This window comes from Cariama cristata, unplaced genomic scaffold (genome assembly GCF_000690535.1).
Source record: "Cariama cristata isolate BGI_N322 unplaced genomic scaffold, ASM69053v1 scaffold26622, whole genome shotgun sequence".
Classification (NCBI taxonomy): Eukaryota; Metazoa; Chordata; class Aves; order Cariamiformes; family Cariamidae; genus Cariama; species Cariama cristata.
The window spans coordinates 7,510-33,703 of NW_009605005.1; the positions used below are offsets into that span (position 1 = coordinate 7,510).

Below are 26,194 nucleotides of genomic sequence, written 5' to 3' on the forward strand. Positions count from 1 at the left end.
ATGGACACCTTCACTACGGACAAGACCATGTTAATGCACCTGATCCTGCTGAGCCTGGTGATTGGGAGCAGCCAGGGGTGCTACTGTGAACATTACCCGTGGGGGTCATGGTCTGCCTGTTCACAAACCTGCAATTACGGCACACAGACCAGGCACAGGTAGGGCGAAACTCTCTCTCCACTGCTATGTTTCTATTTATTCCCTGGTAAAATACCACTTCTGGGGAGGGGGATCTGTGTCTGAAGCTCCAGCTTCCATAATATACTGAGAAAAATTGTCATATCCAAGTGTTCACCAGACGAATAGATTATAGTTTAATTGCAAGACTTAAAAATTACAAAGTTATGTATGTAGAGCATTATGGTGCCTCCAAACAAACCTATATTTGCCAACACATGTAGTGAGGAAAGAACAGCCGGGTCCTACAACAGCCTTGCCAGCAGCGGGCATTGAGCAACCAGCCCCCGTGAGCACATGGGGCCGGCGCTCCATGCCCTGTACCAGGAGCCCTGCCCGGCGCAGAGCAATACCATTGGAGGGGTAAGCTCCAGCGTGGCAAGCCTACAGAAAGTTACTCCCTCTATGATTAATTTTATGACAACAGTTAAAGTCAAATAAAGATTCAGCAGCACCAAATTAGGTGCAATTCAGTGGTACACTCCAAACTTATGAGAAAGCCCTTCTTTTCCTGCTGGCTCTTTCTGTAGCTGTTCTCTGGGATATTTGAAGTGACATGCATCAAAAAGAATTGCTCTGTAAACTTAAGGCATATTTGGATTTTTCTTTTAACCAGTGTTCTGCAGCTACCTATTATCTCTCAATTTTTTTCATTAGGCTCAAATAATTTTCTTTATCAGCCTTCTCCGGCAGTTAGAGATCATCTACAATCAGTTTATGATTCCTTTCTAGCATATCTTGTTAAATTCTTTTAGGCAAATAAAAATGGATGAATATTATAGCCAAAACTTCTGTGACCAGCTGTGCACAAAGCAGGAATCTCGTGCATGTAACCAGCAAACATGTCCTATCAACTGTCGGCTTGGAGACTTTGGCCCTTGGTCAGAATGTGACCCATGCGTTAAAAAACAAGTAGGTAGAAATTGTTTTATATGGATTAAATGCAAGCAATTATGCTTAAGAGATCTCTTTGTTTCAGACATTCAGCTTTATGGCAATTGATCTGCAAAATGACAGTTTAACTTAACCAAGGAAATTGGTTATGAATTATAACAGTAGAAGATGGAGAGAAGAAGTTAAAATAAGCCGATCAAAATGGAAAGGGGAGATTTAGTAGCGTAAATCTATTTATGGGAACTTGCTTCAAAAGTTCCATTGTCACAATTAGAGATGAATTTTCCACATAAAGGCTAAATTAAGCTGTAGAGTTTGCATGTCTGTTTAAGCAGGAGAAAGTCACAAGAGTCTTTAGCTTATCCATAGCATTCTGTATATTCTAAAGACAAGAAAAAGAGGATCAAATCATCTGTTAAAAAGAGTTACCCAGCAAATCCTAACCAGCACTGGCTAGAAATGCTCAGGCTATATCTTACACTGATAATCATGTTCAGTTTGAGATTGCTGTTAATAAATCCAGAGCACCGTTCCTCCAACCTTTATAACCTACAGAAAAAACAGATGGATGTGCTTAATATCTGTGGAACAAAGCCCCAGAATGGCCTTTTTTTCCTTTTGGGCTTGTGTCTGTTGACTGATGGTAAACTTAGAAGTGAGATGGCAGAGAGGGAAGAGGTGAAAAGTCATGTTCAAGTGGATTTGACCTAAAGAAATGAAGCCCTGGCAAATGTAAGGTTGTAGGGAGTGGAGGGGATTGGAGTGCGGATTGGGGTAGTTATGAGGCTAGTGGGTCTGACCTTTGAGGTTGACCATGATAGCAGCTCTGAGTTTCTGTGCAGAGACAGCCTACAGCTCTCTGAATGTCCTCCTCAGATTCAGAAATCTATGCCTGAAAAGCAATCTTGAAAAACCTATCAGATTCTGTAAGTACATCTTCACATACATATATAAATTTCTGATGCCCATGCAGGTTGGGAAAGACATAAAGAAGCTGTTCTAGGTGTGAGATGTGAACCACCTTGTGGGGTTCCCACCCTGCAACTGGGATGGAGAGTATGAGGGCACTGCAGGGAGAAACAGTGAAAGAGTGAGAGAAAGCAAGCTGCAAGAGCTGAAAGGGGGTATTGCTCTCAATTAAATTGACTTTTTTGGTAATCAATATCCTCTGAAATATTTTCTTACCTGCACATCCATATCTAGAAGCGTTGTTCATTTTTAACTTTAAAAATTGATGCAACATATCTGCTGCTTCAAGCAAAAACGTGCTTTAGTGGACTGTGATCCATTTTTCCCTCTGAGCTATAAAGATCACTGCTTGTGACCTTTAGAAATATAAACAACCATCAAAATGGAGGATGTGGCTTCCAAAGTAAGTGTGAAGACTAGGGTAAGTAAGCTCCCTGTGAGGGCGAGGGATGAAGAGGTGGAAGTTCACACAAATAATATAGTGAGTGTTATGGAACCCAAATGGAGTACGAGGAAGGGTTATCTTGAGCTCAAAAGGTTTCAGATTGTCTGGTGTTACTCCTCACACTTTCCCTTCACAATCACTCCATTTCTGATTTTTACTAGACATTTTCCTACATTGTTTGACTCCAGGGCCTGTCAACAGGGACAGAAGTAACAGAAGTCTGCAAGGAATTGTGCTTTTTCAGTGGGGAAAGGTTCTTGGAGGGGGAACTGTTCAGTCACATGCAGACAGATCTCACCAGCAGGCCCTTGAAGTGGAGTGGAAAATGTATCTGAAGTGATTTGCCTAGCAGCCTTCAGCTTTGTTACTCTGAATGGACCATACTGACTTGGGGAAAGAAAACCCAATGAGCTCCGGATTTTGCTCCCAGATCTTCTTTAGTAAGAGAAACTTTCAGGAAAACGATTTTTGTCCTCCATGGTCATCCAGCGCTTCTCAGACAAGAGGTCCCATGTGTGGGAGCCGAACCAGCGGATTTGGGGATGGGGATACATGTCACTGGCAGAGTATTTCTATTTCAATAGAGATGATAAAGAACAGGAAAAAAATCTCTGTAAGCCTGTTCAGACACCATTTCCTACTGTACCTTTAAAACTGAAGATACAGGAACTGAACTTTTGATTCCTCCACTGATGTAGCCCAGGTTGTCAAGTGTTGAATCATGTATGCTCTGTCAGGGCTTATTGAGGCTCTTGGATTTCAGTTCCTTGCCTGCCCTACCTGGGATCATGGTGCAGTAGGATGTAAGGACAAAAATAACTGACTATTTCCTTCAGGGCTCTGGGTTTGATGAACGTTCACCAGCAGTGAGGCATGTGGCTCTGCCCGGGTGGGCACTTAGCCACAAAAACAGGTCACATAAACAACCCTGGTTTTATTTCTTCTGCCTTTCAGTTTCGTGTCCGGACACTCCTGCGACCATCCCAGTTTGGGGGTCAGGCCTGTACTGAGCCACTGGTGGATTCCCGCTCATGCTTCCCAACGAAGTTCTGCAACATAGTGGAAGTTGATTGCAAGAATAAATTTCAATGTGAAAGTGGTAATGATACTCTTCATTGTGTAACTGCTGCATTATTGGCTATTCAAAAGATTAGACACTGTGACAAAAGAGGTTCAGACGATCCAGATCTTGTATATTGCATGCACAAATTCCAGGGAAAAGAAGCAGGGAGAAAAATCTACTTAAGGTTTTCATATGTATTAGCATCAGCTTATGTTTGCAGTTTCTTCTGTAACTAAAAGTAATTCAAGTACAGTCTCTAGCCTGGGATGTCAGTACAACCATGATAGCTAGACAGCAGCACTGTTCCAATAATATTTCTTTGCACAAATTTTTCGTGTACAAACATATCCATAGAATTTGTCTGAACATAAACTCGCACTATTTTTATTATATTTGTGGGTATTTCTTCTTTGCTTCAGTTTCAGTATACCTGATTAACCTCAGAATAACTTTATCCATGTATCTTTTTGCTAAACCTTACATTAAGCCTTTGCAGATTCAAAGCAAGGCAAAACTGGCAGAACTGAAGCAAACATTTCTTATTGGAATAATCTAGGCATTATACTGCCTTGCTGTTAATTCCAACAGCAAGTTCACACCTTTACAGGGGAAAAAGACAGACTGCCCTTTTCTGCATTCAGACATGATGAGTATTTGCTTGAAGTTTCTTGCTGCTGCTGTTTCTCCTGTGCAGGTCGCTGTATTGCAAAAAAATTGGAATGTAATGGAGAAAATGACTGTGGGGACAACTCTGATGAAAGACATTGTGGGAGGAAAAAGACCGTGTGTAACAGAAAGTATGAGAGCATCCCAGGTGTGCAGTTAATAGGCAGTGGGTAAGCCAGCTTTGCTTTTTTTTCATAAACTTGAAATTTTTATCTCACTAATTCACATAAACAAGAGAATCCCCAATTAGCATGTGAGAGCATCCCATTAAAACACATAATCTGTCAAACTAAAATTAACAAGAAATTATAAAAATTCACCAAACCATCAGGCTAGAACTTGCCCACTGCATCTGCCAGTCCTGCTCTGCACTGCTGATGCCCTAGATAAAGAGCTGTCATGGAGCACTGCTGTCTGAGTGACCCTTCCTGCCTCACAGCAACCAGAGCATCACGTACTGGCAATTTCCAGCTCAGTTATGCCAAGCGCTTCAGAAATTTTGAGGATGTTCCTCTATAGATGTTTGTTTGTCTGTGATACATTTCACATGATACCAACTATCACTTCTTCCTGGCTACTGATTTAAGCAGTGTAAAACCTAAACGTGGGATGCCTGTCCCAGGTAGTCTTGCATTTTTTAGCTGAATTTTGAACTCAGTGCACTCTGGTAACATCTCTTATGGTGGAAATGGAGAACTGCTTGTTCATTTTCATAGGCCGTTTTTAGGTGTTTCTCTGCTTAAGAGTGACTGTCTCATGCTGACATTGGGATTAGCTAGAGGGTTAGGCACTGCTTGAAAGTAGGAAACAGGATTGCTACTACAGCATTTTTCAGGTGAATTCAATATAAATAAGAAGTTGTTGTAGAGGAACTTCTTTCAAAGCAGTAACATAACTCAGTTGCTCATTTCGTTTCATTTAAACCTGCAAAACCTTCAATGCACCTATATACCACTAAATGTTTCAAGTCTGTATGTCTTTCTGGGATTTTTAATCTCTGGAAATAATTTTTTGTTAGATTTCACATTCTGGCAGGAGAGAGTCGAGGGGAAGTCCTTGGCAACTCATTCAATGGAGGACAATGCACAACAGTGAAGCGCAATGAAACAAGGAAATTGTATCGTGTTCCTGTGAACCTGGAGGCAGTCAGCTTTCAGGTATTCTCAAGCAGCAGCTCCTAGCTGAAACACTGTTGCCATAATCACAATTCAAGTTACGCACTCAAGTCTTAGGCAGTAATGTGTGTTTTAGCACAGTATTTCTCAAGTTGGTGAGGCCTGAACACGCTTCAGGTGATGTGTGGTAATGGGATAAATTGAGCAGTCGGGTGGCTCTACTCACGCCTTTCAGATCTGTGTTTGCGCACATATATCAGAGATAACATGATTGATCTGGGCTTCTCTCCTGGTTCCTCATGGCTGTGCCCATATCTTTATTCCAACTTGGTACCAAGGGCCTTGCTCCTAACCCTGACGCAATCTAGCCAGAGGCTTATTCAAGTCCAAAGCTCATTTCAGCATCCCTGCTGTATCCTTGCAGCACCAATGGCTGTCCTAACTCCAGCTTCCTTCTAGTTACCTATAGCCTTGAGACATAGTTCCTCCCCGAGCCATTTCAGCCCCTCAGTCTTGCCTGTTCCCTGCCCAGCCCCTCCGAAGAGCAGCAAAGAGGGAAGGCAGACACCTAGTCTGGGAAGCAGGAGGACAAGAAGTAGAGAGTCTGCACAGGAGTCTTGCAGCCAAGGACAAAATGAACTTGGGAACCACTGATTTTTTTAGATCTGTTATTTTAGACTTTTAAACAGTGATATTTATAAAATACTTTGAATACTATGGTTAGGGCACAACATTTGGGTGTGCACATGTTGGCAGGCCATGTCTGAAGCCAATAGATAACTGCATTGGGAAGGAAGGAATGCATCACGTGAAAAAAGCTCAACTAACGGATGAAATCTGAACTGCTGATTTTTGCCACAAGTGCTGTGAGTTTTTAGTATTACTTTAACAGGAGCAAGAGAACAAAGGACAGCCTAACATGTTCCAGGGAAACTGCAACTGGATGGCCGTGACATGTAGGTTTTGTGAATAAAGGTCAAAAATTACTGTGTGCAGAAATATTCGATGGGGGGAAACAAGCGTTGGTTTGCCCAGGTCTCTTTAAAGCTGTGTGGTTTATTAAGTTACTGATGTCCATTTGCAGAACTGTTAAGGGCTTGTGAATCTCACCTTCGAGGGTGCATCTATATCTTTTAACATTTAGAGCACCCTTTGGTATAGAATGGTGACTGGATCAAGCTTTCTTCTTGGAACTCCAGTGTGTTTTCATGCAAAAGCGCATGACTCCTTGGAGAATGGAAGTGGATTGGGGGTAATGGACCATCTCACCTCCCAAGGTCCTTAGTAGCCCTATTAATTAAATGAGTCTAGAGGAGGGAAAAATTTGAATCTTTCAAACGTCTGCAGAGATTTAGTTGAGTTTTAGGGAATGAGTAATTTCTGAGCTGATGCTAAAGTTGTCTTGGTGCTTTGTACAACAGAACCATGGAGGTCTACCAACTCGATCAGGCAGGTTTTCTCTCGATTCCTCTCCACCTACCCTTAGTCCATCATGCAGTATAGGTGCTAACACTGCAAGCATACTCTAAGACTCTCCTGTGGAAATCTGTTCATTCCCTTAGCTGGGAATTAAGAAGGACTGAAAACATCAAGCTCTTTGCCTTGTAGAATATAGAAGCCATGGGACTGGGACTTGTGGACAGAGCATGAAGGTCTGAGTCTTTGAAAAGTGTGTTGAAACACTTCCTGAAAATTATTGCTAAGTTTTGGGGCACAGGGGTGGTGAATTTTATAGGAAAATGTTACATCCTTTTTTTTTTTTCTTGTATAAATGCCTATTAGTAAGTCTACTTCTTGTATTCATCTCACCTGTTAACTTTCTCATCCTCATCTTTTGTGTTAAGAACAGTTTTTTACCTTACTGCCATGTCTCAAAAAGTCAGGCATATTTCTTCAATTAAAAAAATGAAGAATTCATTGCTTAATAAGTTTCTGTTTCAGGTTACTATTTGGGCAAATGCATTTTGCTTTACTGAATCTCCAGGTAATAGATGAAGAGGATGATGTAACATCAGATTTCTACAATGATTTAACTCCCCTGAGTGATAGTGCACATGGAAGTAGTTCATCCAGTCATGATGCTCGAAGATCTTCTGGTATCCCATTTTTATTCTCAAGAAAGACACGGGTTAAAGTCACATCATCTTCGTCCTTCAAGAAAGCCATTGAAGCCTCATATGAAAAGGTAATTGAACGTTGCCTCCAGTTTCTTCCTGTCTTTGATTTCTGTCTGCTCATTTCAGAACTGAGCTACCATAGGCTACTTTCCTTATCAAGGCATTGGCATTACATTTAAAAAAAAAACCAACATGAGAGTTATGCATTAAAATGTTCCTCTTCTGATACTACAAGATGTTCGTGCTTGTAACATACCTTGTATACCTCTGTAACATACCTCTGTAAAGCAACATGTGTTTCTAGTTTTGGTACAGAAATCATATGCTTATTCCACTTTAAAAATCATAGATTTGGCACAGATTTGAGATTATCGGATAAGGTAATTCCCTGTCCTAGTTATAGGTTAAGAAAGCAGAATGCCATGTAGTAAGAGTAGCAGACAATTCTAAAAAGGAATGAAGTGCACTCAGGAATGTTATACACATGCATGTACTAGGAATTAATGTACATTAGTTTTTGATTTGGTAACTAACTTGCATATTAGAGTCTCATGGCTGCCAAGATGCACTTAGTCATAAAGATAAGCTCAGAAATAACACATCCACAGAAAGGTTTCTGAGAACAGTGAAAGTTTTTCCCCTAAAATTCTGCACCTTTAACGCAGATGAGTACCATGGAATATAAGTTTATGTACTTCTATAGCTTACTGGTGGTAAAGGGTGGGCTATTGTTTGCACTTCTGCATGGAAGAGGCCATAGGACTCACTGAAATGAAGGCCTGTTGAAACCCAGGTGTTCTAATGCAATTAGAATGAAACTTTCACAAAAATATTAGTGTTAATATTAAGATTTCCTGTGATGGAAGTTTACTGCAGGCCTTGCTAACCTGTCCTAATGGTTAGGTAACCTGACTGCTTAAATAGTCCATTACTTCTAGTTCGAATTCAACTATATTGAAGTTTCAGCTACTGGAAACCTGTTGACTTTCGTTCTCACGTAGATACCTGTAAACACATCAGTCTGTTCTTTTGTATAACTGGTAAGTTTATTTTGCTGGAATGGTGGCTTCTTGTTGGCTTAAACCCAGACCAAAGCTACTTACGGAAATGTTAATTTAAATTAGACTTTCATCAAGAAGGTCTTTTGGATGTATGCTTGTTTTTGCATTGTTGTCATGAAATCCCAGAAACCCACCTGAAATAGCCAATAACTTTGTCTGGTGGTGGTTCAAAATGACACAGGTTTAAATTCCTTCTTAGTGGATCCACAGCAGGGATTTTAACTTGGGTCTTCCTCATGTTCTCTACTGTATCACACTGGAAGCCTCTATTTTTCTCTCTATCTGTATAAACTTTATTTATGTGTGTTTGTAGATAGATATATACTTACGTATGTTTGAGAGACCTATATACAAATTTGCAGTACTTTCTTAAATAGTGAAAACAGAAGTTTATATAGATCACTTAAAAGAGGGGGAACTTACCTGGGCTTTGGGAGGTCAGATTCAGACCTATATATTAAACTGTGCAGAAGGACTTCACATGAGCATGCCAGGGTCTCTAGAGGAGCCTAGCCACTTGAAAGGTCATGCATTTTTCCTTATTGGCATGGAAGAAAGGCAAGAACTTGACATTTTTCAAGTTTTTTTTGTTACCAGAAACTTTTTTAGCTAAGCTGACTGGTCCTCTAGTATGCCTTCTTGGTTTCTGATCTTTTAATCATAGAATCATAGGACCATATAATAGTTTGTGTTCAAAGGGACCTGTAAAGGTCCTCTAGTCCAACCCCCTTCCCATGAACAGGGACATCTTCAACTAGATCAGGTTGCTCAGAGCCCCATCCAACCTGACCTTGAATGTTTCCAGGGATGGGGCATCTATCATCTTTCTGGGTAACCTCTTCCAGTGTTTCACCACACTCATTGTAAAAAATCTCTTCCTTATATCTAGTCTGAGCTTGCCCTCCTCTAGTTTAAAACTATCACCCCTTGTCCTATCACTACAAGCCCTGCTAAAAAGTCTGTCCAATCTTTCTTCTAAGCCGCCTTTAACTACTGACAGGCTGCTATAAGGTTTCCCTGGAGCCTTCTCTTCTCCAGGCTGAACAACCCCTACTCTCTCAGCCTGTTTTCATAGGAGAGGTGCATCAGCCCTCTGATCATCTTCATGGCCTCCTCTGGACTTGCTCCCACAGGTCCATGTCCTTCTTGTGTTGGGGGCCCCAGAGCTGAAGGCAGTACTGCGGGGCGGGTCTCACCAGAGTGGAGCAGAAAGGGAGAATCCCGTCCCTCGACCTGCTGGTCACACTGTTTTTGATGCTGCCCAGGATATGTTGGCTTTCTGGGCTGTGAGCGCACATTGCTGGGTCATGTACAGCTTTTCATCCACCATCTCTGGAGGTGTTCAAAAAACATTTAGATGTGGCGCTTTGAAACATGGTTTAGTGGGCATGGTGGCATTGGGTATACAGTTGGACCTGATGATCTTTGAGGTCTCTTGCAACCATGATAATTCTATGATTCTATTACTCTCCAAGTACTTCTCAGTAGGGTTGCTGTCAACCCCTTCATCCCTCAGCCAGTATTGATAACAGGGGTGCCCCAACCCATGTGGAGGACCTTGCACTTGGCTTTGTTGAAAGTCATGAGGTTGACACAGGTCCACTTTTCAAGCTTGTACACAACCCCCTGGATGGCATCCCTCAGGCATGTCAACTGCACTGCTCAGCTTGGTGTCACCTGGAAATTTTCTGAGGGTGCACTCGATCCCACTGTCTATGTTATTGATGAAGATATTAAACAGTACTGGTCCCAGTATGGACTCCTGAGGGATACGACTCATCACTGATCTCCATCTGGACACTAAGCCATTGACCATTGCTCTCCGGATGAAGCCATCCAGCCAATTCCTTATCCACCAAATAGTCCATTATATCTCTCCAATTTAGAGAGAAGGATGTGGTGGACAACCATGTCAAAGCCCTTGCAGAAGTCCAGGTAGATGACATCCATAGCTCTTCCCTTCTCCACTGGTGCAGTCACTCCGTGGTAGAAGGCCACTAGGTTGGTCAGGCAGGACTTGCCCTTGGTGAAGCCATGCTGGCTGACTCGAATCACCTCCCTGTCCTCCATGTGCCTTAGCATAGCTTCGAGGGCGATCTGTTCCATGATCTTCCCAGGCACAGAGGGGAGGCTGACAGGTCGGTAGTTCTCAGGGTCCTCTTTTCTACCCTTCTTAAAAATAGCTGCAATGTTTCCCTTTTTCAAGTCTCTGTGGACTTCACCTGACTGCTGTGACTTTTCAAATACGATGGAGAGTGGCTTGGCAACTGCATCAGCCAATTCCCTCAGGACTCTGGGATGCATCTCGTCAGGTCCTATAGACTTCCGTATGTTCAGGTTCCTCTTCTATTACAGTGGGAGGGACTTTGCTCCCCTAGTCCCTGGCTTGAGGTCCGTCCACAAGAGAGGTGTTGGAAGAGAGGTTGCCAGTGAAGACTGAGGAAAAAAGTTTGTTGAGTTCCTCAGCCTTCTTGTTGTCCATTGTTACCAGTTTGCCAGTTGTGTTCATTGGGGGAATACAAATTTTTTGACCTTCTTTTTCTGGCTCACATATCTACAGAAGACCTTCTTATTATTCTTTGTATCCGTTGCCAAGTTCAACTCCAGCTGTGCCTTGGCTTCCTCTCCCATCCCTACACAACCAGGCAGAGTCCCTGTACTCTTCCCAGGACACCAGTCCCTGCTTCCATGGCCTGTGCATTTCCTTCCTGCCCTTTAGTTTGACCAGCAGGTCTTGACTCAGCCATGCCAGTCTCTTTCCTTCCTTTCCTGATTTCTGACACCTAGGGATCGAGAACTCTCGTGCTTTATGGAAAGCATCCTTAAAGATCATCCTCATGACTTCCACGATGTCTTCTGCTTGCATCATAGTAACCATCTAGGGTGGGATTCAGCTTACATATCCATAGGCAACAGTAGTTCCACAGGGATCTGCATCTCAGCTAATCACCTTCCTTTTGTATTGATGAAGAGAAACTGGGTGGGTTTCTACATAAATGACTGTTGATTGAATAGGGCCCTAGTAGGGCTGTTCAGGGAGTCCAGGTGACAGCCTCTCACTCTTCCCTGTACTAAATATAAGATTCTTAAAGTGAGACTAGAATATTATATAATACATTTAATTATAAACTACTTTGCTAATCTTGCCCATCCTCCTCCATGTTGTTATTTTTATATATTATTTTCTTCACTTTTTTGTCACTGAATCCCCATGCTGTGAGATCAAAGGACTTCTGAAGGCTGTGGATCAGAGTTTGTGCCCATTCCCTTAGCCCATGTTCCTATATTTCTGGCAGCAGTTAATTGAGTTGGACTGCTTGAACTACAATTTAAAAACTGAGAGCTCAAGGATAGGAAGCCATCTCCATCCCTGGGAAAATCAAGCAGGGAGAGACATGATCGTGGGGCAACTCTGATTATAATATTTGGGATGAAAGACTGGTTAACCAACATGTTTGGGTGAAAACCTGCTTTGTCAGAAGATTTCCAATTAAAACTACTGATTTCAACATCAGTCCAGCCCAGCTTGTGTTTGGCTGCTTTTTGACAGTGGTTTGTGTAACAAAACTGAACTTGAGTACTCACACTTAATTTAGACCAGGCTTTCTTTGGGAATAATCATCCCTTGTCTACTAATATTTTGTATTAATACCTGGCACTCATAGGTCAAGCTTGCTACAGGCACCGGGGTTTACCACTATGATTAAACATGTGCCCAGAAATGACTGGAGACATTGGAATCCAATTTCCTGGGACTGTTCTACAAGTGAGGGTTTCTAACATTGTGCATGCATCGGGGATTTAACATAGAAATCACTGGGTTTGACAGCTATAAGGTAAAATGTTAGTAATAAAAGTACTTAATTGCTAGTAATAAAAGCACTTAATATACTTTTACTAGCAGAAAATGCAAATGCGAGATGCATGCAAGCAGAAATTCATATTTAGGATTCAAATTCATGCTAAAACCAACTAAGGTTTTAGAATCAATATTTGCCAAAGTAGCCTGCAATTTTGTGTGTCATAACTGATATGTTAGCTGTCACAGCTGAAAATCGAGGATCAGAACCTAAATGACCTGAAAATCCTGAAAATTATGTTACCACAGAGTATTTTAGGAGCAGAATATAATCTGGGAATTGTTACATACCATATTGCTTCCATTCTTATTCTCACTGCAGCAGAAAGCTAGTATCCTTAGTTTATTTTCCAATGTGAAAATGACAGCACTGAAATGAGCAGTGCTGTGCAGAATTGAGAGCTGAGGTCCAGTTCATGCATTACGTTGCCCAGTCTTGGCTGGGAGAACTCCCTGTCTAGATGCATCCTTGTGTCTTCTAACCCAAGTCATCCTGGAGACAGAGGTGGAGTAGAACCAACCTACCAGCAGCAAAATTCAGCAGAACAATCTATGTATAAATCGGTAACAAATTATTTTATAATGAATCTTTTCTATCTGCCAGTTGGTCATTTGCTCCATTTTCCTGCCTCTCCTTTTGCTCTTGATCTCTTTGCCTTATGCCATCAGTTCCCCTTGTCACTTTATAAATCTCTTCTTCCAGTATTTTCTATTCCTCTCCGTTCGATTTAGCTACACTCCCACATACACAGCCTCTAGCATTGCAAAAATAAATGAACCAGCTGTTTCAAAAACATCATTTTTTTCTAAATGTAAGAGATGTTTCCAGGTTTTAATTTTCGGGTTTTTTTTTGTTGTTGTTTTTTTGTTTGTTTGTTTGTTTTTGGTTTTTTTGCCTCTCATGTTAACAGCCTGACACTTGAACTCAACCAGATCTATATCCCTGTGATTTAGTTTTAGTTTTAGCAGACTGGTAAGTTGTGAAACTTCGTAACAGTGAGTTAGTATCCAAAATATCCACTCACCAGATTGCAAATTACCCATGGATGCTTGTAAGTTGAAGCTTTTCCTCTGAAACTTTGGTTGTCTTACACCAATTGCTGGTGTATTTATTTGGTAGGTGCTCAGGGAGTCTTAATTTTTGTCGGAAGGATTTATGTTCCCACAATGTAAAGGAGTGACGAGCATTGTCCTCAAGAACCTCACAGGGCTCTTGGAAACTCCAGGGCTAGTTTGTTCATGGTTAAAGCAGCATGATACACAGGATTAATTAGTTCATTATTAGTTCAGTAATTAGTTCTTGCAGTGTATCTCAGGCCATACTCTTGGCTCCTCTACTTTCTGCAATTAACTACCTATGAAGGTGCTAAGATTTCTCTTTTCTTATTTCTAGAATTCCAATTTTATTAGAGTCCATAAAGTAATTTCTGTTGCAAACTTCACAATGAAACAGTCAGATCTGCAGCTTTCAGATGTCTTTCTAAAAGCACTTAACCACCTGCCCCTGGAGTACAACTATGCTCTATACAGCAGAATATTTGATGACTTTGGCACTCATTACTATACTTCTGGGAAGATGGGTGGTTCCTATGACATTCTTTACCAGTACAGCTCTGAGGAATTGAAGAACTCAGGTATGTAATTTTTAACAAGAAAATACCATTATTTGTTTAGTGGCTTTTCTTATCACTGTTTTTAGGTCTTACAGCACATAGTAAGTTCTCCAACAGCAAAAAATCCTTCAGAGTTGCACTGACCCAGGAATTACTCACACTGCCTAAATATAGAGCAAGAAGAAATTTTTGCTCTACAATGTCTTAATTTGAAAAGTTCAAGAGGTGACATTTACTTGGTAAATGCCATTATGTTCAGGGAAACCTCTTAAGACCTTCAGATCAACATCAGGTGCCACCAGGAAAAGCTGTTCCAGCATACTTCAGTGTGGGACTGAGGTCTGAGAGGTGTAAGTGGTACGTTTTGGGGTACAGTCATTAAAGTTCTTGCTATTGATCAGAAATTACCCTAAAATATTCTCATGACCACCAGACTGTCAAAATGAAAAGACAATACCACAGAAGTGGAAATTTAAGGTTAAAAGCTGTGATCCTTAATGCCACTGCTGTAACTTGCATGAGAATGGGAGGGTACCTAAAGGGGATGGTAAGCATGACTCAGTCCAACGCTGTTTGTACCGGGGGAAGCGGATGCCTGCAGTAGTGAAGTCTCCAGTGGTGGGTGAGGAGCAGAGAGACCTGCAATGGCTCACATAGATATGGGAGCCTCGGGGTAAAGTGCCATCACGTAACATGGTTATGGTGATGAAGCTGTTGCTCTGTGGTATTTCTAGGCCTGACAGTGGATGAATCAACTGAATGTGTCCGAACAGAAACAACAAGACGTGTGCTCTTCCGGAAGAAAAAGAAAGTCAGTACCAGATGCACCACAAACAGAATGACTGTGAAACACGAAGGTGACCATGATGAGAACAGAGCCCATGTCCTGTTACTTACTGCGAGAGATACCACTACCCTCAGCTAGGTTCCCCAAGTGACCTCCTAGCTTTTTTGAGCTACAGATGCTCTTCCACCACTGTCAGAGGAGCCAGTGTTTCACTGTTTGTCTCTGAAGCAAGCACTGGAAACATCCTCTTACTTGAAAAAGAAATTATGATGTGGGAGCGCCCTTCCTCTGCTCTGGAGCACCATCACTGGGGATTCAGTGGCACTGGCTAGTCCAGTCTGTCATGGATGTGACAAACATTCCCTGTGCCCTGGGTCCAGAGCCAGGTGTGCCAAACTGGGAAATGGGGACAACTAGAAATGTGTGATCATGACTGAGTCCCTGATCTTCTTTAAGTGTTTCTCAGGGCTCATTGAAAGAGTTGGGCAGCAATAACACACTCTCTGACCTTCCTCTCCCATCTTCCTCAGGCCAAGCAGACGTCTAGGTGTAGGAGTTCCCTGGCAATGCCAGAAATATGTCTCAGGAACTGCAGAAAGTTGGTGCACTTTCTGTAAGAATGGCAACAGTCATGTTCTGCATCACTAAAAACAGGGTTTTCATCACCTCCACCATGTTTTTGTCCTCATTTTATGATCAATTTCCATTATTCAGGTGTTTACAGCTGGGACTAAATATCCTGCCTTGCATGTGTTCTTCTAGAGGAGCCTGCTGTATCCCTTGCATTTTGCACCAGTGTCTTGTGTAGTTCTGAATATCTCCATGGCTGAGGTCTCAGACACTTTCATTCAGAAAACTATGACAGGCTGCTGTCATAGTGGGTATTGTTGTTCTGAGCTTAGACTTCATTCTTCCAAGAGTAGCTTCAAAAAAATTAATCTTAGTATATCTTTTTATATCATCTTACACTTTTTCTTAGAATTCTGCTGTTACATCTGCTGTCTTTGGAGGCCTTTGTCTGATAATACTGTGATGAAATGCCCTTTCAGGTTCCATTTTGGAGTCAGCTGAACGGTCAGTCTCGCTGGTAAAAGGTGGCAGGTCAGAGTATGCGGCAGCTCTGGCCTGGGAGAAAAAGGGGGCTTTTCCAGGACACGCAGTCTTCACAAACTGGCTGGAATCAACAAAGGACAATCCTGTGGTGACTGACTTTGAGGTAAGAGAAGAACAAGAATAACACTGAGGTAGTAAAGCACTCACCTATTAGCAGCTCTTGAAAGAGCTCTGCAGGTGTTCTGTTTTTTAAATCAGGATGATGTTGTGTGTGGTATGAATGCACATACATATGGGCATAGCATAAACATATTAGAACTACTTCTTGTGCATATCATTTTGTAAGCCACACCAAGTTTGCATTGTCCATAGACAGTGAGAGTAAGAGGGAGGAATATGAGTGAATTACCCCAGCACCAGCAGGAGCTCAGGCATGGGCAGGAGCTTGTTACTGTGCAGGAAAGCAGTGCCTGCTGCTGGGAACATGTTAAAAATGTCAGGCCTATGCTGCAAGGTATGGCACATGGCTAAACTGAAACAAAACAGGAGTCCCCTGGTATCTCTGTCCTGCTCATTTAATGCAGCGCGCCAGTGCTGCTGTGAGTGCACTGAGCTGCCTCCCTCCCCAGCTGGCACAGCAGCCATTCGGCATCATCAGCAGCAAAGTGCTTGAGGCAAACAGCAAATTCTGCCTGAATGCAGCATGCACTGATCTTTCTCCCACTGCAGCTGCTGAGCTCCTGAAGGCAGTGTGGGGATGTCTAATATGGCAGGGACACGGTATAAGCAAATCCCACCTCATCTATGGTGTCCTTAATTTTTAGACATGGTATCCCACTTGGTTGGTTTTCCACTGGCTCACAGAGCCCTAAATTGGGGAAATAAAAGCAACGTAAACAGGATAATACAGATGTATAGCACTGTCATGCTCCTTTAAAGCATCCATAAGCTTCAACACACCTGACTCCTGTGTCATACAGCTTCGCATGTAGGCTCTAGTGCCTTTAAAATCCTGCAGCTACCCCCCAGCAGGACCCTGCTGTGTCTGGGTAACTGCTTACAGAACTGCTGTCTACCAGGTGTCACCCATTGTGGATTTGGTGAAGAACGTGCCATGTGCTGTGACCAAACGTCGCAACCTGGGGAGAGCCCTGAGAGAATATGCGGGCAGGTTTGACCCTTGCCAGTGTGCCCCATGCCCCAACAACGGCAGGCCTGTGCTTTCTGGGACAGAGTGCCTCTGCCTATGCCAGGCTGGTACCTACGGCAAAAACTGCGAGACACGAGCTCCGGGTTACAAATCAGGTATTTGGGGTGATACTGTCAGAATGTAAATATGGTCCTTCTGGTATCTATTTGTCAAAGATGAACCTGACATAAACTTCCCTTACTAAATCCACAGCACTTCTTACCACATAGTGATGGTCAGAAAATGTAAGAATAAAGCTAGGATTAAAAAATAAAGAATCAAACTGAATAGGCACAGCTCGAAAGAAATTGTAAGACATGGTAAAAGATTCCTTAGCTACGTAATAAAGATAATAGGAAATGACTTGTTCAGCAGTAAGGATGAAGTTGAGATCAAAGATAATTGATGCAAAAATTAAGGAACCTATTAATTATTTTTCCCTATAGCCTATTATGCTTAAGACTAAATGACTAACAGAGATAAAAATTGTTGACTACAATGTGGAAGGAAAACTCAGTTGTCTTGAGGGAACATAATTATCACTCTGAAGAATTTAAGACACAACTTCATGCAAACCGGATTTTGAATGAAATTGCTACTAGTGCCATACCTATGGGAAACAGAAGAGACTAACTGTATTATATTTATAATTACATATATTTATATTCCAGGACAAAAATAAGACAGAAGGGAAAGTCACTTAGGCAGCTGCATGTCTCATTATCTGACTCTGATAAAGAAATATTTTGAAAGAAAGAAACAATTGAAGATACACAGATAGAGATGAATGTAGGAAGTCTATTGCATGTGGAAAAGAAGGGATGTGTAAATAAAAATTTCCAGTGCTTCACAGTGGCATAGACAAAATACTCCAGGGGTTAAGAAACGACCGTAATGTTTTAATTTACCTTGCAGGGGTTGTAGATTTGGGGTTTAGATATGGTGTTAGAGCTTAGACTTATTTAATAACTCACTAAATACTGAGCTATTTAAAAAGGTTGTTAATACCATGAAAACTGAAACATCTGTGTGTGCATCAGAAGTAGAAAATAAGCTGCTTCTGGGTTTGAATATTACTTGCAATCAAAAATAGAAGTGAAGTTATATTTTAGGTTTTCAGGAAGCAGCTGGAATTTGGTTGACCATCCCTTTGGAAAACTTCACATTCTACATACAATCTACTCCCTTAACAGTAACAATTTTAAATCCTCTGAAAATGGCTATTATGAATTTACCACTTTCCCTCTCATATGTGGCCTTAAGAGAAATGCTATGTATGGTACAGATCTACCAAAAGATGGGATTTCTTTTATTTCTTGCAGTTGCGGTAGATGGCCGCTGGGGTTGCTGGTCTGAATGGAGTTCATGCGACACTTCCTTCAAAACAAGAAGGACCCGGGAGTGTAATAACCCCTCTCCGATGAACGGCGGGAAGCCCTGTGAAGGTCAACGGGAAGAAGAGGAGGACTGTTATGTCTCTGTGTTCACAGACAGGTAAGAAGATGGTAGATCAAAAGATCTCCATAGTCATGGGGTAATTGACTTGTTAAGAAGCCCTCCAGAATGGCTTTGTAACTACCAAGGAGAAATAGCAGACAATTCCTGTGTCTGAACTTCTGTATTGGGGCTGAGAGAAGGAAATATCTGAAAACCTTCACAATTGGCTTGAAATATGGATTTATTGATTGTTTATTCCTAGAAAATGGCTGACGAATTACATGTTAAAGTATGCCTGTAGATCTCTTATGCTGCTTTGCGAGGCTTCTTGTCCAAAGAACATGTCCATGGAGAACTCGTCTGCTTCCATTCACAGAAGTTCGCAGTTTCCCTTTTTTTAATATCACATCCTCTTCTCTTAGAGGTTTAGGTCTGAACTTAGTCTCAGGGAGAATTCCACTGAAACTACCAAGCTTTTAATTTCCTGCTTTGAGTATATCTGATGTACCATTTTTGCATGGTTTCAACTTAAAATCCTACTTCCAATCCCAAACTGACTCCGTTTCTTGCATGTTCAACAGCAAGTCTTTGTACAGATTCTGTTTTTCTACTGGATGCAAGAGCTGAAGCAGGATTTTCATCGTCCCTGCTGTAATGACTACAGAGGGAATTCTGGAGTGGATAGGAGAGGATTAAAAGCAATGGGCTCCACAATTCTTTGTTATCATCTGAGTTAGACACCACAGGCTGTACAGCTCCACGGTCACAGAGACCAGCCTCCTTTATCCATTGCCTGATGGTGACAGGTGGATTTTGACTACACTATCTTAAACCCAACCAAATCATGTGGACTCCTTAGAGACTTCCTCCATATGCTGTTCTTTGCCTCTTTTTCTTACTCTATAAAAATATTTCATGAGTTCTGTCAATAGAAATTTTAGCCCTGTATCTATCACTTTTCAGTGCTCTCACGATCTCCCTCCTATCAACATCTGCAACTTTTGATGTCCTCCATCTTTTATTTAACAGAATAAATTTTTTTCACCGGGGGTGGGGGCAGGGCGGGACATACTCACAGCATTCCTGTCCAAAGCTTCTGACATTCTGCCATTGTTATCTGATGACACCAATGCTTAAGATACATCCTTACTACCAAATTTTTACTTTTCAGAGGTGCTCCTTGTATAAATGATGATGAAGCCAGGAGAGAAGAGGATGTCTTGATGGGTGAACCTGAGTCTGGATGCTCCAGGCCAGACCCACCAGAAAATGGCTTTATCAGGGTGAGCATGAAAAATGAGTGATACAGAAAGAAAGTGTAGTAGTTACAGAGCTGTGAAATTTTGCAGCAACTTTGCTGCATATGCCTGATACCCAAGGTAGCTACTGTGCTAGTGAGTATGTTGCCGTCTATGTGGCATGCTGTGGGACTCTAATCCACCAAAGTCCAGCAGCAACAGAAGCAAAGGCAAGGTGAAATCCATTTCAAACAGTGGTCCTTGAATCTGTATTTTGTAACCGTGACATCAGTTAGTGCAGCTGGACAAACCATATCATTATACGGGTGAGTGGATGACTCGTATTTCAGAGTAGGAAAAGCACATGTTCATTACATCATATCATTAGGCTTTTATATTTGTCTCTTTTGACAATGTCCAGTCTCGTTAACACAGATTTTTGAGGGGCTTTTTGGTTTCTTTTTTGTAGAATGAAAAAAACCACTATGCTGTGGGGGAAGAAGCTGAAATTGCCTGTGTGAGTGGTCATGTCCTCAGTGGCTATCAATTCCTTCGGTGTCTGCCAGATCAAACCTGGACACAGCAACCTGTTGAATGTCAATGTAAGAAAGAGAAAACTATTTAGCCCTGCAACAAAACAAAAGTGGAAGAAAAAGACACAAAAAAGATTTTAATACAAGTTTTAATAAAATGATCTGTAATGATATCTGAAAGGATAGCATTTTAAGAAGGTATTTCATGTAGAGACAGCAAAAACCTACTGGGCCACTATATCATTCCTCTTTCAAGTCAGAAGTGTTGCTATTATTGCTTTGTAAGAATATCGTAATATTCAATGCTTTAGAAAACCTTCAGGTGGATGCTGTGAGGTCCTTCTTTTGTCTAAATATCTTTAACAGAAGGACTCATCTTTTGTTTCCAGGCTTACACAGACATCTTTAAGTTGATGACAGTTATGCTGAAGAAAGCGTTCTTAGAGGAATTTGTCTACCACTTTTTATATTAAATGGATGATGTGTCTCTAACCATGACTGCCCCCCCAGGTTGCCTTGAAAATCCCCACAATAGATCAGTCCCTTCAAGTATTTATAGTCCAATTAGGAATTAAGGATCAGAACTGATCTGGGTTTGCTAACGGGAGAGATTCCAGTGGTGTTTTACAGCTCAGTGTGATTTCATTGACTTAGTGTTCATTTTATCAAAAAAATTTACCTGGATATTCTTATGAGCTTTCTATTACAATTCATTGTAATTGTTTTGTTAATAAAAACAAAAATTAAAAAACAAAAGAAAAATTAAAATACGCTGCTACTGCCATTCATATTATTTTTAAACTGTAAAATGAACGTAGTCATACTAGTATACATTAGAAACACATTGGAATTATTTTGTTATGGATTGAAAAATATTTTTAAAGACTATGACAGTGTATTGAAAATTTCTAGACTTAATTATGTTAAACATTTATTAGTTTTGAATGTCAGTTAAATGTTCAGTGTTATTGAGTGTCTTTATGGCTCTTCAGATGAAGCATTATAACTTGCTGTAAATATCTGCACATGACAAAACCAACAAGAATTATAATTTTTTCTTATTTATTATAGCCTCAGTGTGCCTCAGGCCACCAACATCTGACAGTGTCACAATTTCCCCATTTAAGCAACAGTACAACATTGGTGAAACTATGAAGCTGAGCTGCCAATCTGGGTTTATAGTCACTGGTCAAACACAGTATACCTGTGGGAAAGACCTGTCCTGGATACCTCCTATTTTGAGATCTATTACATGTGAAAAAGGTCAGTATGCCTGCAGATATTTTACCATTTCTATACTGCTCATATCAACAGCACAATTTGTTTTCACGAGCCAGAACCAGGAGGCAGATGACCGGTATTAAGACACATAGCAACTGTTCATTAATTTTGGTTTTACTTTGTCCCTACTACAGTGCCATATAATTTCAGTCCCAAACTTCTGCATTAAGTTCAGAATTTTTGGGTGCAACGTACTATACACTTTAATTATGAAACTGAGATACCGAAACTGTTTTCTTAAAAACAAAACAAAACAAACCCCAGCTGTATTAAGAAGGTTTTATGAAAGTAAGGTAGGAGAATGCATTCTATTAAAACTTCAACTTCTCTTCTTTTACAGAATTTTGCAGTGATTTTTGCAAAGACTGATGCATACTTGTGGAATCCCAACCATATCAGCTTTTGAAGAGAGAAATATGGGATAAAGGGAAATAAATCCATTTTAGGTTTTACGACAGAAGTCTAAGATATTTCTGTTCACTTTGTTATTAGTTACAATAACTCTCACTCTTTTGTTTCAGATGTGCAAACTAAAATTAGAGGTGTTTGCAATCCAGGACAGAGGCAAGTTGGATCTCAGTGTGTTTGCATGTCTCCAGAAGACTGTGGGTAAGATAAGTACTTTCATTAGAAAAAGAAAAGTAGAAATTTCTCCGCTGATAGACCAAAAGTCCATTGTGAGACAAAACAGGAAGAGTAATAAAAGACAATAGCAACTGAGGGCTACTCTCTGTTCAGATATTAGGCAGTTATGCCTTTGTATCCAAATTACACTCCCGTTTATAGACTATGAAATAAATGAACAATGATATTAACCAAATAGTACACCAAGGCGTATCCTTCGCATATACATTACCATCTGCTACTAGAGATCCCAACTCTTCCTTTTCTTCTCTTTATTTCTCCAATTTCTATATTTTCACTGTCATCACCTTGCTATAATAGGTCATGCTCCTTGTGTTTGAGATTCACCCTTTTCAGATGAACATGCTGCAAAACACACTGTATGTTTCTGTCTTCAGAGCATACAAAAATACGTAAGACTTGGATTTACTTTCTCTTTGTACAACATGACCTGCACAGACCATTGAGCCTCCAAGTGAATATAGGGTTAACCTAGAGCTGTGATGTTGCAGGGCTGAGATCAACACACATTCTCCCACAGGGCTCCTGTGTGACCACAGGCAAGTCCCCTGGCATGGGATTTGTCTCATTTATACCGGTGCCCAAATAGCCAGGTATCTTCTCTCTCTCAAGAGTCCTTGGGCAGAAAGAGAGCATGTTCAGAGGGTGATAGACATCGTCAAAAGTATATAGGCCAAATCCTCTGAAAACTAGTTGACTAAAGCTATAAGCTTAACTCAGGAGGCTAAACAAGGTGAGCTGTATTGCTCCCTCTCTTTGCAAAACGACTAAGCTCCACAAAACGATGCTGCTTAGAAATGCTTGCTCTTACTTGGAATGAATCCACTCAGGAACCAAAAGCAATGTAGAAAGAAACTGCAAGCAGCATGGCTGGATTTGCCTGCCATTGGTCCCAAAATAACTGTGCCTCAGAGGGAGTCTTGCATACACAGCTGCAGCGCTGCGTTAACTCAGACAAGCCACCCCAGGGCCTGTGAAAATTTCCCATGCCTTGTGAAGGTAACAGCACCTCCTGTTTTCTTGCGCAGGCACATGTCCTTCACCTCCCATCTGTTGGACAGGACTAAAGCTTCCTCATCTCACAGCACTGTGCTGTGTCAGGTTCAGGCCCTGCAGTAGCTGGGACAGCCTTAGGTCTTTAGACAGACATCCAACCTGGCATTGGCTTTGCTGCATTTCATCTGATGCTGGTGGAGCATTTAAAAGCATGGATTTGTTCCACAGCCTGCTAAAATACTTTTTCTTTTTCCCCTGGAGCAGCCACTACTCAGAAGACATCTGTGTGCTACATGCTGCTTCTGGACAGAATATCACCAAGCCCAGCTGTCAGTATTCAGCTGAAATGTGCCTCGGAGAGCAGGCATTTCATTTCTTTCATGCTGGCCCTTGCCATGGTGATTCCAACTTAGCCTGGGCTATTGAAAGGGCAAAGCTCTCTACAAATAGCTTGAAGAGAGTGTCCTGTGGCTATGACACCTGCTATGACTGGGAGGAGTGTCCAGGTATGACTTCCGAATAGTGGGATTTACCCAGCCCTTTAGATTGAAAAATAAAATGTGCTGACTCCTTCACTGCTCCAAGAACAGGATTTACAGGCATTGTGGTCTATCTGAGCAACTTATGGTGAGAGGAATGTGGAAGTGTAGTCAGTCCTGTGTCCCTGCTACCCAGTGTTACACTTGGATATGTGCCTTTTCCCTTAGGCACAAGTGGTGTAGTGTTGCCACTCCCCATTAGTAAAGCACAAAAGGAGCTTGCAGATTAAGGGAACTTTTTCAGGAGAATTCATGTTTAAATCCTTAATTACAGGAACGTAGTCAGCAATGTTATTGCCCACTCCCTGTGAGGCTACTATAGCCACTAATATGCACTTCAGGAGTTAATTTGGGCCACACCCTCTATAGCATATAATTAAATTATGAAATTAAATCATGATAGTACTGAAAGAGCAAGACTGGGGCCATCAGGCTTAATGGGATTTTAATGGTAAAATTTGCAAATGCCCATATGTGAAAACTGTGTTTATTAAGAGTTTTAATGAACTAGCTAAGCTGGTGAAATCCGTAGGAGGATTATTTTATAAACACTATTGTGCAACTTGGCTATTTACTGTGTAAGTTAGTGAGAAGACCAGTGGGTTTTCCTGTAAATGTCGGAGGTGCTGGCTGGCTCTGTACACATCAAGTGCTTGACAGGAAAAGGTTGAGTGGCAGCCACGCTGTTTCCTTCACTTGCTTCCAGAAACAAAAATGATCCTTATCATACCTTGTCTACTTATGATAAATAAAGCAACAGAGGTGTGCAGCAATCCTAAAACCCTGTTTTGAAGATGCAAGATTTCTGCAGCACAGGATTTGAAGTAGGTGGCTGTAAAATTGCCGCATGAGATTCGTTCCTTGTGGGGCTGAAGCAGAGGACACGACCCTCTAGGAAACTTGGGCTTCTGAGAAGGTGGTTATAATTAAAAAAAATATTGGTCTTATTATTGCAGAGCCCCTAAGAGGCCTGCATGTGCTCACACTGTGGAAGTGGCTTACAGTTGGATCCTGTGTCAGCACCTCAGTGTTCTTCTCTCAAAAGCCTACAGAGGAGCCCTGTTCAGTGAGAAAAATGAGAGGGAGAAGAGAAAAATACATTAAATAAAATAAGTTTTCACTCTGGTGCTCAGGAAATTTGAATTGGACTTTCCTCCTCACGATCTCCATAAAAGTTCTCTTTCTCATGAGTATGCATAAACATTTAGGAAATGTTTTGGTTTTCCCAAGAACCACTAGTTGGTACCAACACAGAGGCAGAAGATACTGCAGTACCATGTGAAAGTAGCTAAACAGAGGAAAACATACATTTTTTTGTATGCTTTAAGAAAGGGAAGGCCAAAACTTCGTTTCCTGCCCAGGCAATTTCTGGGAAAGAATATAAAGTCAGAATCTGATTATATCAGAAATGGGTAATGAAATAAAGGGCAGGACTGAGCTTTACCACAGGCCAGCAGCAGGTAGCTTAGCATTCATAAAGGGAGATTTAATGAACACAATATAGACCCTAAGACTCCATTTCACAGCCACGTTGTGTGCAAGGATAATTGGGAACAGAAAGTCAACTTAATATCTTTTTGTTTAGAAGAAAGGTCAGGGAAAGCCAGTGGATAAAAATAGTTAAGATACTTAATTTCTGCTTCTGTATGGGCCACTGCTGCAAAACCTGGTATTTAAAGCTGCTTTTGTCTCTATTCCTAATACCCTACCATCTAGTGTATGCACTATAGGCTTTTTGTAACTAATGTATCACAAACCTCCAACAGTGTTTTACACTGTTGGACTTTGAAATGTTAGTGAACTATAAAATATGCTTTTAGTCATGACATTTGCAGCTAAAATTCCAACGTGTTCATTCCCAGAGACACAGATGCAATGCTCTTGCCTGATGCCTTACCAGTGCCCCAAAGAAGACAGCCGTGTTCACTGCATCCAAATGGAGTCGACAGGGAGGAAGAGGACAGTCAGTCATTGCACACTGGCAGCCATGAAGTGTGCTGGCATCAGACTGGCAGTGCTGGAGCAGGGGAGCTGCCTGGCATAACCCGTCAGCTCTCCTATAAGACACCGTGATCATCCCACCATGTGCAGACTGAGCCATCCTGGCAAAAAATTGGCTCAATATGAAAGGACAAGTGGATCAAAAACAAAGAATTAAAAAAAAAATAGAGCTCACAACAGATTGTAGGGAGAAGGGTGGCAGTAGGCTTTTTTTGGTCTGAAAATGACCTGGCGTGTGGGGTATAGGGACTGTTCCCACTCCTAGTAACTCTGTGGATGTGCACAGAGGAGGATGGGGGGCAGATGGAAAAGGAGAAAAAGGAGCATTGCCTCTGGTCTCCCCTGGTGTTGGATGAGACTTTTCCTTTCCTCAGCCACTTGTTGCTTTGCCCCTGTGCTTGTGACTGCTGTGCACCCTGGTTGTCTCGCTGGCTGGGTACCTGCTACGTCATCCAGGAAGACAGACCAGGCACTTCAGCATCACTGCACGTTCCTTCTACACCTAATGGGGTCATT

The 26,194-nt window shown here is 41.5% G+C and overlaps 1 protein-coding gene across 1 annotated transcript; it reads left to right on the top strand.

Annotated features, from left to right (window-relative positions):
• On the top strand, nucleotides 1–25,721 carry C6 (complement component 6). Its single transcript, XM_009695798.1, has 17 exons — nucleotides 1–158; nucleotides 933–1,089; nucleotides 3,440–3,584; nucleotides 4,243–4,384; nucleotides 5,233–5,371; nucleotides 7,314–7,514; nucleotides 13,760–14,000; nucleotides 14,714–14,836; nucleotides 15,816–15,982; nucleotides 16,899–17,124; nucleotides 18,331–18,502; nucleotides 19,617–19,728; nucleotides 20,153–20,285; nucleotides 21,288–21,479; nucleotides 22,019–22,106; nucleotides 23,403–23,644; nucleotides 25,540–25,721. Exons 1-17 carry the CDS (start codon nucleotides 1–3, stop codon nucleotides 25,719–25,721), a joined length of 2,820 nt encoding a protein of 939 aa, XP_009694100.1.
• Nucleotides 25,722–26,194: the final 473 nt, after the last annotated feature.

Bases quoted from the DNA above. Each gene is read 5' to 3' on its own strand.
- C6 (XM_009695798.1), top strand. From the start codon at position 1: ATGGACACCTTCACTACGGACAAGACCATGTTAATGCACCTGATCCTG. The intron at 1,090-3,439 runs GTAGGTAGAAAT...TCTGCCTTTCAG, and splicing joins ACCCATGCGTTAAAAAACAA to TTTCGTGTCCGGACACTCCT. The intron at 7,515-13,759 runs GTAATTGAACGT...TCTTATTTCTAG, and splicing joins TTGAAGCCTCATATGAAAAG to AATTCCAATTTTATTAGAGT.